The 16,013-nt window shown below is 29.8% G+C and overlaps 1 protein-coding gene across 2 annotated transcripts in view; it reads left to right on the forward strand.

The window, feature by feature from the left end:
- LOC132737082 (corticotropin-releasing factor receptor 2-like) overlaps positions 1–16,013 on the forward strand; it is a 197,544-nt gene that overhangs the window by 170,226 nt on the left and 11,305 nt on the right. Inside the window, exons 1-4 of one of the 2 annotated variants that reach the window (XM_060724319.1) lie at positions 3,176–4,243; positions 13,140–13,259; positions 14,383–14,483; positions 14,963–15,060. In XM_060724319.1, the coding sequence (XP_060580302.1) occupies positions 3,358–4,243; positions 13,140–13,259; positions 14,383–14,483; positions 14,963–15,060 (1,205 nt within the window). In that variant the 5' untranslated portion in view covers positions 3,176–3,357. Of the gene's footprint in view, positions 1–3,175; positions 4,244–13,139; positions 13,260–14,382; positions 14,484–14,962; positions 15,061–16,013 lie in introns of those variants that run through there. The other variant, XM_060724320.1, reaches the window with a different exon arrangement.

The following is a 16,013-nucleotide window of genomic DNA, read 5'->3' on the forward strand; positions in this document are numbered from 1 at the left end:
ATAATAACTTGTATATACTCAATGGTAGATTTGGGATTGATAGCCTAGAAGCGGCTTGTACATTTAAAAATAACTCCGTTATAGATTACACTATAGCCTCTGTAAACTTATTAAAATATGTCAAAGATTTCTACATTACTGAACTGATAGCATTTTGTCCGACGGACACTCACTTCTTACAACAATTATCGGATTTGAGACAGAGGTCTTAAAAAGTAGTCCAGGTGATAGCACCACCGAGACAAGTCCCCAGCACTTTAAATGACAATCAGGTACAAGTAAAGAATTCGTACAAAACATAGACCAAGAATATATATTACATTTTTTAAACCTTCTAGATAATATTCCTTCGGAAGAATCTGCGCAGTCACCGTTTCTAGATGATATCATTCAAAACATTTCCATTATTTTTCGAACTCCGCCAATAACACCTTTCATACTAGAAATGAGTATTCTCATATTCGTAAAAAACAAAGCTTATGATATGAAATTAGCCTTATTGAAGCAACCGCATGCATGTACATGTTTATATAACGCCCAGAAGCATAGGTAGCTACAAAAACTTTACTTAGACATTAACCCCTACAATATCTTATTATTGATTGAGAAACGATCACTACGCAGTCAACCTTATCATTATCTATCTATGTCCCAGACGGAGTAAACTTATACTTTCTTGCAATTATGGAAGAAATACTTAAAAGCTCTCCAGAATAGATTTCATCTTAACGGTATAAAGAGTCACAAATAAGTGAGAAAATCTGACTGCGTGTATCTTGATTCCTACTACAAACATCGTAATACTATACTAATATGATATATCACATATACCCGTCAAATGTGACAGGAATATTCTTGAATACCGGTACATGCGTAAATTAGATTTCAAATATAAAGAAATGCTCTTAGGTAACTCGATTCTTTAAGCACAAATTGAAATACTATAATAAAAGAATATTGTTTTTATCATGTGTTACGCAATTAGAAATAACGAGGCATATGTTTGAGCATATTAACAGTGTCAAAATTGACAGTTTGCTTTACAAATAAATAAAATCGCGCCTACACAATATATATTTTCATTTGATACACGCAGATGAGAAAAAAAAGAGTTTTGAATACTATATATAAAACATCATTTACCTAAAGTTGATGTATGATCGTCGACACGACGTTAATACCATCTGCTTAATTAAAAATACTTTTCGTTAAATTTATAAGCATTTAACAATACAACCCATTTAGGAAAAAAATCCCTAAATTAAAAGTAAATACAAATTGTGCGTGTTACAAAATACAGAAAAAAATGTATTTAATTGTGTGTTACATCTAAGGATGTTTCAAAATTCAAAATTGTACCAGTTCATGTTAAATGGTGAATTCTGCTTAAGTCGGTGCTAGGGGGCTTGGATGGTAGTTTGCACTTAACAGTACCGTCCATGAACAGGCTCAATCAAACCGAGCCTGCAACATTTTTAATTATGCCTTGTTGGGCTTTCTTTAGGGATTCTTGTTTTCTCTATTTTATGCTTTAAATAGTTATAAAATTTTATCTTGAAGTTCATTATTGCAATATTTAAAAAAAAATCAAATATATTTGTTTATCAAACTTGTTGGCCTACTTTAAAAAACATACAGTTTGTGATTTTTTCATTGTTTTTTAGACGCGTTGGTACATGTATACAAACTTATTGTCCACAAAACAAGTCTCATTGTTTAGTATTGATATGTGTACAGAATGGATTCGAACGTGTTTTAGCTTTTATTTCACGTCAACCGAACAAAATAAATCCTTTAAAAAAACTTAATGAAACAAACACAGTGACAATAACATGAAAAGACTATTCAAACAATTGCTTCCATGAAAAAATGATATTATGTGCAAATTGTATATGTGTTCAATGATAAATCGAACTGTGGTTTTGTTTGTTGTCAGGGCATTACAAGAAATTTAAATATAGATTACTCTCGATATCTCAGATAAACGAAATTTGATGCAAACGGAGATAACATACATACTAAGTATACAAGGATTTTTGACTGAACTTTGAAAATTTTCGATTTACGCGATATATTGAGTAAAGCAAATTTTGATATTGTAACACTGAAAATTAACTGCAGTTGTTATTTAAGATCCCAATTAAATATTGATAAGTCATATAATTAATATGTGTAAGTGTAATTATTTAGTCAATTATTTGTTCAGATGTACCTCTCTCATATTGTTTCTTATATTAGCAACAAAAGGAACTTTTATTTGATGTAAAGGAAAGAAGGATTGTCAGCCATATACCTATTGTTAGATTGTCACGTTTCTTAAATAAAGAACAGGTGTTTTGAACAACAATTATATTCAACCTTTTAATAAATTTTGAACATTTCAAACATTTATATTTCATGGATACCTTAAAATAGTCTAAAGTTTTTTACTTTTGAAAATAATATCTACAAGTTCGTAGTTTTGCAATGCAATAAATGTCGCAAGCCATAGCTTGGGTTTTAATGTATATAATTTATCACTTTAAGACACATTGTTTTGCTAAATTACTTTTGATGAATGGCTCTTTGGTTTCCAATTATAGAACACGCAAGAAATGAGTTGACTTTTCCGTATTCACACAGATTAAATTAACACCTATAAATACTTAAAAGCGTGATTGTAATCTTCAAGTGTTTCCGATTATTTCTTAATATATGACGTAACGTTTATTACGAGTTTTAATAATGACTATGATAAATAAAAGAACGAACAAATACGAAGGCAGTTGGTGACATTTTAAGTCACAGCGTAGCAATCGCTGTTTCAAAAGCAACTTAACTGATATTTAAACTGAAAATTTTGACTGTGAACGTATTTACAGCACCAAGAAAACACATATCACTTGTTGTAATTAGTATAGAAGTCTCTAATTAAATTTTATTACAACACCACTGCATGTGTAGTTTTGATATGATTAGTTTTAAACATATGAGCGTATAAAATATAAATCGGAAGAACACTATTGGCATATCAAATGTATATGCTAACACTTTTTTTTTGCTGAATGATTATCAATAACAAGCTCTGTTAATTAAATTATTGTAAAAACAGTAACGTCTGCAGCTTTCCTATCGCTGTTGAATTTTGTTTCAAGACATAAAACCAGTTATGTTTATCGGAGAGCCTTCAGTCTCGCCTCGTGCTGTGCGCTAAGAGAGTTGCACGCTTTCGTTCGATGTTTGTTTCTTTGATTAAAAATACTAACTTGCCTAGATATATTGGTGCTGTGTTCCGAGCATGGATTTTTTAGACCGTCGATTTGTCTCGGATGTGGAGTTTCTTTACTGATTTCCTTTTTGTATTTAATTACTCGCAAAATGAATAGACGCGTAACTGTAATAGTCGTTTATTTGATGTTGAATTTGTATTTCTATCATGTGCGGGGAGATTTTGTTGACTTTCCGTTTGGCAAAGGAAAAAACAAAATGTTACAATCTATTACGAATTGGTCTATTTCTTTTAGGGTGGTATTCGATAAATTTAAGATTGAACAGCAGCGGTCAGCCGATTCCGCTGTAATGAATTTTCCTGGAATAATTAATTTCCAGAGAGGAAAGACGAAAATTGACAAACTTAATGTCATTTTTCCTGTTGATTCTACTTCTTATAAAAGAGAGTCAATTACAAAATCGTATGAAAATCATAAGACGAAGATCTCATCTGTATTAGGTACAATCAATTTCGATTCTACGGAGAACAACATTCTAAAAGAAATTAATAGTACCCAATTAGGCCAAGACCGTCTTATACCAAAGAAAACAGAAGTAGACACCAAGCACAAGGAGTTAATTCCTTCCAATGCAACAAGATTACAAACACAATCATACAATTTCTTGGATGAACTCCAAGCAATTAAAGCCAATCAACAAACATCTAGAAAGAAAATTACAACACATCTGAGTGGAATAAAAGGATTTTCTTTAAATGGAAATTATTCCGGAAGACCTAGAAGTTCTGTCAAATCCAGTAGTTCTGTGCATGAGAGAAGGAAACGTAATTCAGAACAGGCGGCTGCACATGATTATTTGTTTCATAATATAGAACTCAGTAACTTATCTGAGGTGTATAGATACTTTCATTCTGTTTTAAATACATTAAAACATCACATAAACTTTACCATGAGATCTGTGGAAATGAACACAACATCGGACGCGGAACAATTGTGCATAAGTACGTTTGAGGCTTATTATGGAAAAGCAGAAAGTAAGTAAAGTGTCTTTCTTATATTATGTAAAAGAAATCACAGTGTGAATTCAGATAATAGTACCATAAATGCTAATTGTGATTATATCGGGCGCCGAACAGTATGGTTCATGTTATTAAAGGTAATGAATTGTATTTGACTTTTAATTAGAATCAAATCACTTTAAACGTAACTTTTTTCAGTTGACATGTAGACGCATTGTTAAATTAGTCCGCAACCAAATAGGTCATAAATATATCAATTCCTTCATTATCAAAATATAACAAAACTGTAAAAATCACTAAGCATCAATATCTTTTAAATTTCACAGATTATTTTTGGCCAATCATCGTCAATATCTAAATAATTAATATACTTCTCTTCCTTCTTAACGAAAGCTCTAATTTTTATTTACTATCATGGAAAAGCTGCTTTGAAGATTTATTTTATTTAGTAGAACTACTTTATATAACTACCACAGCGATTTTAAACGTGTTCCCAGAAGGAAAGAGATCGTTTAGCTTTATATGAGGTAGAAGTTCTGTTTTCCTGGATATAATGTTTTCTGTTCGCACGGAATGAGTCCTATAACCAATTTAATTTTGTGTCAATCTGAATAAAGAATTACAGCAAAAAAATAAGCAGAAATATAAAAAATGCCCCTAAAAAATGGAATAAGAACAACAAAAACAAGAAAAAAAGAGAAAAGAAAAAAAATAATTAAGAAAAAACAAATGATAAATAAATACCCAAAGGCACAAGAAAAAGCACAATCTTTGCTTAGACACTTAGAGCTTTTAAGCAACGTTAATATAAATATCATCTAATTTGAAAATGGTGTTACCTTTATTCGGCAGATTGAGCAAATTTTTCAAAATTGAATGTTCAACATAATGATAATAATAATGGAAATAATATCAATAAAATGAAAGAAAAGATCTATAGAAGAATGTTAAATAAAATTATAATTAAATGCGAATATTACAACTCATTCAATTGAACCATTTACACTACCTTGACTTTTATACTAAGTTGTTTTGAACAATTTCTTCTATTTAGAAGACATAAAAGTGTATTTAAAAATCTGGTTGCCATGCCACTAGAGTGACTGCGATTCATATATTGAATTGCTTTTGTCACGTTTTTTTAGAAGGATATGGTGTATTTTGTTTATTGTCGCAAATTTGAAAAAAAGTGAGAAGGTTAGCTCGAAAACAATTTTTTGAGTAAAAAGCATTTATTTGCATTGCTTTTTTTGTTATGAAGATATCTATTTTATCATCTCAAACTGAGTATTTTATTATTGTTATTTTTTTAATATATATGTAATGTTGGCAGATACTGTTATTATAATAATACGTTTTTGTGATACATTTAACTTATACATGTATGACGCCTTAAATTTAGAATAAGAAAATGCAAAAATTCCAAAAATATTGTATGCAAATTTTTTTTACCAGGTTTTCTTTATTCCTTTTATATGTAATATGATTATGAGCTGCGAAGGAATTCACATTTATCTTTAAATTACCGATATAAATCGCAGCCATTTATTGATTTTAAAAGAATACTATTTGATATTCTACATGTTCTAAGCTTTTAAGTGAGTAAAGAAACCTATATTAAAAAGCCTGAATGCAAAAAAAGCTATATTCCATAAAAAACAGGAAGCATGTTTATCTTGTCTTATTTCCTTAATTTATGTTTAAAGAAATGGAGAGCTATTTTCGTTGACACAGATAAATGTAATCCCCAGTTATATTGAAAACTCTAAGCATGCAAAGAAATGTCATTTTGTATCACTGTCAAAGTATGTAAATTATACATCCAACCTTTACATACCGGCAAATATCCTAAATTCTTTCTATGAAAAGCAGACTTTGATAGGTTTCTTTGCAAAATGAATGTTGAAGTATTTGTGTTATTCCGTGCAAGTAGATGTTATGTTGAAAGTATGTACTTAAAATCTTTATTTTTTTTTTTTTTGAAATGTTAAAATATTTTGTTTGCGACTGAAGGAGGTAAAAAAAGAAGTCAGCATAAGATTGTACGGTTTCTCTTCAGTGTCAGTTAAAAGATGCTGTATGCATTATTAAATGAATAGTTTATAGTCTGTGTATATTCTGCGAATATCATTACAGTATGTTGTGCTGTTTTACCAGGCTGAATACATCACATTCGAATTCATGAAACATTTACATCGAACTAAATATAGACATGTATTATAATACTCCTATTATGTAATTTGTGATTAGAAAAAAAAACACTTTCTACTGGCGCTATCAACACCATTGGTGAAAATACACGAGGAATCATTATAAGGTATAGTCACAATCTTTCAAAACCTCGGTGTTATCATGTCAGCTATTTAGTAAAAGAATACTGACTGCTTAAGCAACACACGAAAAGATTAAGCATTTGTTTAATACCTGAAACATGCAATTCTTCAAAGAAAAGTGCTTGTCATTCATATGGTGTTATTCCCCTCCTGAGACTTGTAATAAAAACAAGCAATGGATTTCTCTTCTAGATATCTTAACCATAAGAGCTTAAACAGTAATAACCCCAAGGGAATATCTTCAAATTCGTAAAAACGTTCAATTTGGAATGATGTTAACCAGACAAATGAGTACAGACATAAAATGTGTGTTATTACATCCTTAAATTGATTCCAGTTCATTTTTGTTTCCAGAGCTGAGTTCAATCTGATTTTAGATTATGCTTTACGGCTTGTGAAAGTAGTATATTAATAACATAATTTCGGGATTAATTAAGGACAATTCCTAGAGTTTCATAGAGACATATGTACGAGTTGACAATATGAAAAAGTATGTAGTAAAAAATACCTGGACATAGGTAAAGCCTTATTAGGAAGAAGTCCAAAATTTCTTTCGCTAAAATAATTATTTGCTTTCATTTTCTTTCTTCAATTAAACGCTTTAAATTATTTTTATAGAACAGTTTCTATTTTGCCTGTAAGTCTATGTTAGATGTGTAGCAATCTTAAAATTCAGGAAAATTTGTAATAATGCATGCGAGTTTTCCTTTCCCCATCGTTATTATGAAAGTCTATGTAGACAGTATAAAAGTAACAATAATTTGAATATTCTTTTATCTTAATGACTGTGAATAAGCTTTTCACTATCATGCATGACAAAGACGATTTTATCAAAACGCAGACGTGAAAATAACGACAGAACTATAAATATGCTAATTACATATTATATTTATTTTACAACAGAAAACAAAGAGTTTGAAAAAATCGATATGTATATCGTTCAATTTTCTTTTGTTAATCTTAATTATTATTATCATTTATAATTTTTGTATTGGATACATTACTTCAATGTTAAGTATTTAACCAATTTAAATTTTAACAACTTATTCATGTTAATGCGAAAGAGCGTTTTTGAAATATAGCTGTTTCGCTGATTCTATTATTAAACATAATAGGAAATGATGTGTAAATACAAAATACAAAATATGATTTCAGACATAATACTTTTAACTTAACGTTAACATATTACTTTTTTAATTGTTTTGAAACTTTAAAGTGGCATTATGTTCATATGCTCATTTTGTAATTGAGCAGAATTGACTATACATTATTAATGATTGACTATCACAATGGAGATTGACTAACAGTTGGTATTTGAAAATGGTAAGGATAAAATAAAAATCTACCTGAAATATAAAAAGCCCCACTCATTTTATAGTTTGAACGTAACAGTTAAATCCGATGGATATTTATAAAAACAATGATGTGAGTTATCTATTGTTCACGCAAAGTAAATTATTTAATAGAAGGGAAATATGTCAAAATTTAAACATTGGTTGACTTTCAGATTTTCACTCTCTAAATACCCTTTGAATACATTTTTATATCGTTCAAATGAATATCTCCCTACCTTTATATCCTTTTCCTGTGTTAATTTCCAGTCTCGTGTTATTAAAAACATCGTTTCATAATTATGATCTTTAGATGTCTTTTTATAGTTCTATATTGAATCGGTGTTTTGTTTCTAAAAGTAATTTGAATTGAAATATAATGATCTTTAAAACACAAAAAAGATATACCACTTGTATATTAAATAAAAATAGCTTTGTTATAAATAGACAAATAGAAAACTCTTCATAATATACTTCTTTGGTTACATACTTAAAGTATTTTTAACAAAAGTATGATTAAAAGCTTTTGTTACAACCAATTCAGTTAATTTACAAAAGGAATTATTCTACCTATTATTTCACAAAGTGTGTTGATTTATTTCATTTTCAATTCAATGTGAATGTTTGCCATTTATTATTTTATTTACATCGCTTGGTTTTATTTTTATATGTTTCCTTGATAATTGGGATGTTGTAATGCCAAAGATATATCTATTTTGGATAAATTGTGTTCTCTGTTTTTTTAAAAGAACAATGTGTGTTCGATCCCCGGGAGATGCTTTGGTAGTTTAGCGCGGAGGAAGGTAGTCTAGTACTGGTGTAACCCTCCAGGAACGATGGTTAGGAAACTATCTAAGTTAATATCTTCAACGTTGAATACTGTCTGTCGAACATTACATCATTCATTTAACGAGTAGAATGGTAAGAAATGCCTACACTTCTTAGAAACAACTGCTATTTGTTGACGAACTTCCTTTTACGTTCATTAAAGAGTTGGTATAAAATATTTCTAACAAATTGTATGAGCACATTAGAATTGTGATGCTGTTATTGATTATTTTGTAATTAAAGATAACAGTGTTTACAGTGATTAATATAAGACTGTTATCAAAGGAACAATTAACAAAAATCACTACATTTGCGGAACTTTCTTACATGTATTGAATGGTCAAATATTTAATTTTCATATCTATTAAAAGGAATGTATGAAACAAGCAAAACAGCAACAAGTGACTTATGATACAAACATGCAGCTAAAATGCCTATGTATTCGATGTTAAAACTATAATACAAAGAATTGTCTTCATTACCAAATCTTAAAGCATGATTTAACATTAGAAATAATGCAAAAGCAAACATGACATGCGTTTCTCAAGTATAAACAACTTGTTGAGACGATTACAAATGAACATAATTATTGCACCTAGAAATAAGAATTTATTCATTTAAAGTATGATTCTAGTGAATGATGTAATTTAGATAACAATTTGTTTCACATTTCATAACTTTATATAAAGATTTAAGGAATTTCAAAGAAATTCAACAATATATTTTGCCACAGTCGAATTGTCAGTCCTAGCATATACAAATGTTTCATATCATTGTAGTGACAATGATTTTATAAATTTTCGTCATCTGGCTTTCTACATTCTGGAAGTACTGACTATGAGACAATTAGTCACAAATCATTGAATTAATGGTTAATCTTTCTTTTTTATATATTATATTTTTATATTCGTGTTTGCCATTAATTATTTTATTCAAAATCAAGATGAGTCAGATGTTTTTTATATAGCGTAAGATTTAAACTGTGATTGCATAATTTGTAACGAGTAAACCTTAATTTATTAATATTGGCAATATAAGATATCTGTCACAATTAATTTATAAATTGAATAATGAAGACTATCCTTTTACTTTTTTAAAACTATGGTATGTATTTAGACTGTGAATTAAAACTGAAATGATTGTGTGTTTTTTCTATGATTGTGTGCTTTGTAAGAGCGAGTCGTAATTAAAGTTTCTGTTCGGTATTACCTAACATAGTCTTATTTCCATTTCCCTCGAGGAATAAAATTTTTACTAAACATGTTCACAATTTAGTCACGTTTCTTTAGTATTGACGTTAGAAATACAGCAACCATACCGTGAAATAATTGTAATATGGCCGTCAAAATGATTTTATTCTCATTATTCTACGACATTGGCTGCTTGAACGTGATTAAAACAACCATTTCGAAACCTAGATTCTCTTCGATGACATCAGTATGGTTGAAGTCAAGATGATGTAGATGTGTGTGTTTTGTTGTTTTCTTTTTTGTTTTTGTTTGTTTTGTTTTTTTCGTGTTTTTTTGTTGTTGTTGTTTTGTTATTGCAAATCACCTTTCAAATTATAGCAATATTTTTGACAGCACCAATAGCGTATAATTATTTACTTTTGAAAAGGTTACTTCTGATGGAGTTCGATAGTTCGTGCTTTCTCGATGATAGATATACAAGTATCAAAATGTTTTGGCATGTTCGATACGGAAATGGTTATGTATGCATATTAATATTTTTCAATTATTTCTATGACCTGATACCTCTATAGTATTTACTTTTGCCACGTCATAATGAATTAAATTGTGTCAATTCAGAAATTTGTTTGTTTCAAATTTGCAAATTTGTCAAAATTATCAAAACATAGAATTAGTCTGAACTTATATTTTCTAGAAAATGTTTTTTGAATTAATGCAGTTATATCAAAATTGCACTTATATCTTAAATTTTTTTACCCTATACAGTGGTATGCCTTTTAAAAACGTCTACGCACAACTTCTAAAACGGATCTTTAAAGATGCCCTGAAAGACTGAATATGAAGATTAGGGATGCCAATTTAATCTCCTTAGAACGCCGGTCTGAAAGATTTTTTTCGGAGATAATTTCTTGCTTTGTCGCGAATAAATCGAATCATTAAAACAAGCCTTAGCGAATCCGTTGTAATTGACATTGCCCAATATGGCAAGTCTTTCACATTTATCTATTCTGACAAATTATTGCATAGCCATTAGTTTATTATAGAGTTCACTTTAGGGACCTTCGGCAAGATCTTAATAAGTAATGAATATTCATGTTTGGCTTGATTGGGCTAATCAATGCATGGAAATGCCATCAATTTTAGAATTGTATTAGAGATTTAATAATTATGTGCTCGCGGGACACTTCTATGGAAGTTGACATTATTTTTGAAGACTTTTATTCTCTAATGGGCAATATTGTTTGCGATGGCGTGGTCAATATTCTTCAATATCTCACTTTTATCATTTTGGTAAAGAAGAACGTTTTGTATGTTCTGTGATTGAAAAAAATTGTTATTGTACGGTCCTTATCCTACTACAACAGAACTATTTCAGATTTTCTCCCTTGTTTCCTGTGCATCTTAAATATTATACAAATATCATAATGCGGAAGTGTGATATTTTCATGTTTGTAATTTTGGCATTATTTTAGATTAAGCAAACTATAATGTAAATAAAAAAGTAAAATTTCCTTACATAAGACACAAAAGAAAAATACAACTGTTATGCCAAGAACGTGGGCGAAATATTTAAACTCATAACTTATATTTTACTATAATAATTATCTTTGTTTTGTCTGAAAATAAAACCTGCTCTTCCTTAATCAGGAATGGTTTCGTCGATTTAAGTAGTGAATTCGGTATTTGCTGTAACATAGATTTGAATAAACAAGAAGATCTAACGACAAACGATTTGTTAAAACCCCATCTGCACGTTTCTTTGTTAAAATGGTATGCTTTTGAACAAGATGTATACAAATGTTTTTGACCATTTGCTGATTTTTCCATATTTCTACAGGTATTTTACTTCATTTGTTTAATTTGTTTACGTTCAAAATTCAAACGGCAATGCTCGAATGATAACAACTATTTAATAGTACAATTGTTACTTTTATCTGCGAAAAAAGGGCATACAAGGATAACTGTCACAAAACAGCATGTATCAAAGTGGGAGCAGTGACTTGTATTTTCAACAACAGTTGTTTGCTTTATAATACCACCACTTTGTCGTCAGATGGTCTTTTTTTGTTTGCTTTGTTTTTCATTTTGTTAAGAATGACATTAAAATTTAAAATTTTCATTTTGTTAAGAATGATATTAAAATTTAAAATCGGGCTTATATTTTTAGCGGTATATTTTAGTATTATTATGATAATAATGATAAAAAATGATAGAAAAATAAAATAATAATAATAATGATAATAATAATAATAATAAATAATAGTAATAATAATGATACTACTACTACTAATAATAATAATAAATGTTCTTTGCATGATCTTTATTAATAAAAATAAAATCCTGTATTTTCGCAAAGGAGCAAATCACACACATAAAAATCTCTCTAACAAAGCATTTTCATCCCAGCCAAATATTTTATAATTTACGTTTACATGGTTTAAGCAATATATCACAAATATTTACTAAAAGCATCTTGTCATAACTGACTTCTTGTTAAAATTTTAAATTAATGGAAAAGGAGCAATTACCATCGGCTTCTTAAAAGATTCTTAAATGAAGTTTATTTCTCTGCAGGGTCTTGTTTGAATAACAAAATCACTGCAGACGGTTTAAGGAGATTTTTAGATGATTATACAGTGCGTTAAAATTCGCATTATTTATGGCTGTTATAACATCGTAGCTTTGTTTGCCATCGATTAAGGATTAATAAAGTTCAACCTAGGAAATATATCAAATAGTGTCTCTGTTGTTAAAGTTATACACGAACATCATGTCATTTTGATTGCAACAAGTAAATGAATATATATAACGCTTTGAGTATTTACATAAACAATTTAATTTTACTGAAGGATGGAAGTGGTTTAATATGAAATTCTTTAAATGCTTTAAAATTCATGTTTTATTGACAGTTGTGTTGTTGCTATCACTTGCATAGGCGTCTCCATTTCAGCTTCGTTGATGCAGTTATACATTGTGATATGAATTGTAGAATCTTCACTGTTAGAAAAGTAGTGCACTATTTTCCTAGTGTCTCGAGATAGTGTAGTAAAATTCTTTTACCTTAGTACGTGTAATAAAACTGTAGCCTATGCAAAGACGGAAGCTGTTACAATAGTTTTTAATCCGGCTTAAACAAAGTCATGCTAAACAAATCATATTGATACATCGGTCCCCCACGGGGTTTCACATTTCAGATTCTTATATTTATATCATCCTTTGTATATTTCAGATGATGGACGGTTATATTGCAATAGTAGCTGGGACAACTTTTCCTGTTGGCCGAGAACACTTGCTGGTACATCGGCCATGATCCCGTGCCCTGGCTATCTGGACGGTATCAACGAAAATAGTAAGACATTATCCTATAGACATTCTTACCATTTCGTTCTTCCTCTTTAAAGGCTTATTATATGTTCTAAATATAGCTTATCTGTAAAACAGAATTAAGACAAATATACTTATTTACAACAGTATGACTAAAAACTAAAAGTTGATTTCATTCAAGTCGTAGCTGTAATGTTTACGTTTCATTTTTTTCTTTATGTTTCATATATTAACACTCTTTTTTTTATACTTTCATATGAATTAGTTTCACAGTGGTATGTAAATACCATATTCAATAAAGTCAAGATCGTTAACTATTGACTAATTATAAGATTTTCGTTTTCTTGATGTCACTTTTTTACTAGAATTTACGTTTTACCTTTAATTCATTTCATTTTAAATGCAAACGCCGTTTTGGTATAAAAGATCCCCAAAGAACCCACAAAACGAAAAAATTGAAAATGTTGCAGGCTTGGTTTGATTGAGCCTTTTCATGGACGGTAATGCAAAATGCAAGTAACTGTCCACGCCCCCTAGCACCGTCTTTAGCAGAATTCAACATTTAATCATAGTAATGGTGAAATTTTGAATTTAGAATCATCCGCAGATGTGTTCATACGGCGGTTGTCATGGAACCTTCAATTTGATATTCCATAAAAAGCATCAATCATTAGTCTAGATTACTAAATAGATGCCAAAACGACCGCAACTAATGTTTTATAAAATGATACTTGAAAAACATAAGTAAAATACAACGTTAATAACTGCATTTGATTTGCGAAAATGATATCTATTGTCATGATTAAAATTCTGGAGTAGAAGGGATCCCTCGGGAGCATTGAAAGAAAATTAAAGTCAATATTGCAGGCTTCATTTGATTGAGATTTCAAAAAAGTTAGATTTGATTCTTTACCATAGCTGTAGTGTTCATAAAACAATACAAAAGGAACAAGACTTGTTAAATGTTGAATTCTGCTAAAGTCGGTGCTAGAGGGCGCAGACGGTAGCTGGCAAATAACACTACTGTCCACGGACAGGCTAAATCAAACCGAGTCTGAAACGTTTTTCAATTTTGCCGTGTTGGGCGTTCTTTAGCGATTCTGTTTATCTCAATTTTGTTTGTCCCTACGATATTTGATTTATTTCAGATAATGCCACGAAATATTGCAATGAAAACGGGACATGGGCGGAAAAAGCTGTTTACGATCTTTGTGTTATTGAAGATGAAAATGCGCAAATGGATTCAGACGTAATATGCTTTAAACTTAATTAATATGTCATCTTCATATTGGGAATTGAATGCTTTTTTAAAGTTTAAATATGTCTTGATTAGTTAATGCATTTTGCAATAATGGCTTTCATGGCAATCTTGCAATCGTCAGAGCGTTTGAATTAAATAGTCATAAGTTAACAAAAATAACACAAAGACCAGACTCTGGACTTTGTTTTTGTTTTCAAGCACAATTTAAAATTACGAACGAGCAGTTCACAAGTACATATTTATTGCGTTTTTTTATATTTTTGAGAGTTTTCAGTTCTGGTATTGTTAAGCATATGTATAACAAAACATTTTGTGTACCATCTTTTTTTAATTTCAAGTTCATTTCATAGCAATGTTCTACATGATAGCATTAATCGGCAAGTGGAATGAATTATAGAGACTCATTTAGTCTTGTTAACTAAAATATATCAAGTCAAACTAATAAATACCATTACCTTTATCTTCAGATGCCACATTTGATGGCAATACGAGTTATTTACAACGTCGGGTTCTGCATCTCAACTTTAGCTTTGATTATAGCTCTTTTTATATTCATTTACTTCAGGTGAGTTCGAAAACTTGAAAGGTTTGTTCATTTGTTGTTTTTTTTTAAATTTCACAGTGAAGTTTCATTTTTTTACCTAAAAGCAGTTTTGGTGATAATAAGATATTGAAATTATTTGTTTTTTGTTTGGACACTTAAATGACTAGTTGACTACTTTTATATAATCAATTTTATATCAATTTACTCAGGATGGTACATGCCACGATAAAGCAGAAAACAACTTGTATTAAAAGGCTTCCAAACTTAGAAAGCCTTTTAATACATAACGTTTCAGCTTGCTTAGATTTGATTGCCCCTGTTACAGTAATTGGTTGTTGGTTTGATTGATTTTGGGTTTTACCACACACCGCCAAAGTAATGGCGGAGGAAGACGTAAGATGCCCATCCGTGCATTATTTCAGGCAGGAACGGGAACTTGAGTAGAACCATTGACTTTCCGTAAGTTAGCTTAATAGCTTTCTCACGTGAAATAATCCAAAGTCACTGTCTGGATTCGAACAAACAGCGGTGAGGGGCATGTGGTTTGAGATCAACGACCTTAACTACTCGGCCACGGACGCTCGTTTAAGTATTTGTATGTATAGCTGAGTTACAAGACATGTGGGTTTCCTTATAAAACGAGAAAAAAATGTTTTTTTTTGTAAATGAGAAACCGTATCTAATTGGTGGTTTGCTTTTAACGAACCTCTTCTTTTCCTAATTTGAACAGTAATTGCTGATTAAATTCTTTTTGAGATGTGATTAATGTTGGTTTCTACAAGCGCTCCTTGTTTATTAAAATACAATTATATGTTTTAGACACATTCCTCGATTAAATTCAAATGAATTAAATTCGAATACAAGAAAACGACAACATGGCTTTAATTTTAAGAACGTTTTTTAATACAATTAAAAGATTGATTGAAGAATATTTAGAATATTTAAGCCCTTGTTTAAGAAAGTTTTTAATCTTT

Source organism: Ruditapes philippinarum, unplaced genomic scaffold (assembly GCF_026571515.1).
Source record: "Ruditapes philippinarum isolate M1 unplaced genomic scaffold, ASM2657151v2 ctg2040_1_1_1_1, whole genome shotgun sequence".
Classification (NCBI taxonomy): Eukaryota; Metazoa; Mollusca; class Bivalvia; order Venerida; family Veneridae; genus Ruditapes; species Ruditapes philippinarum.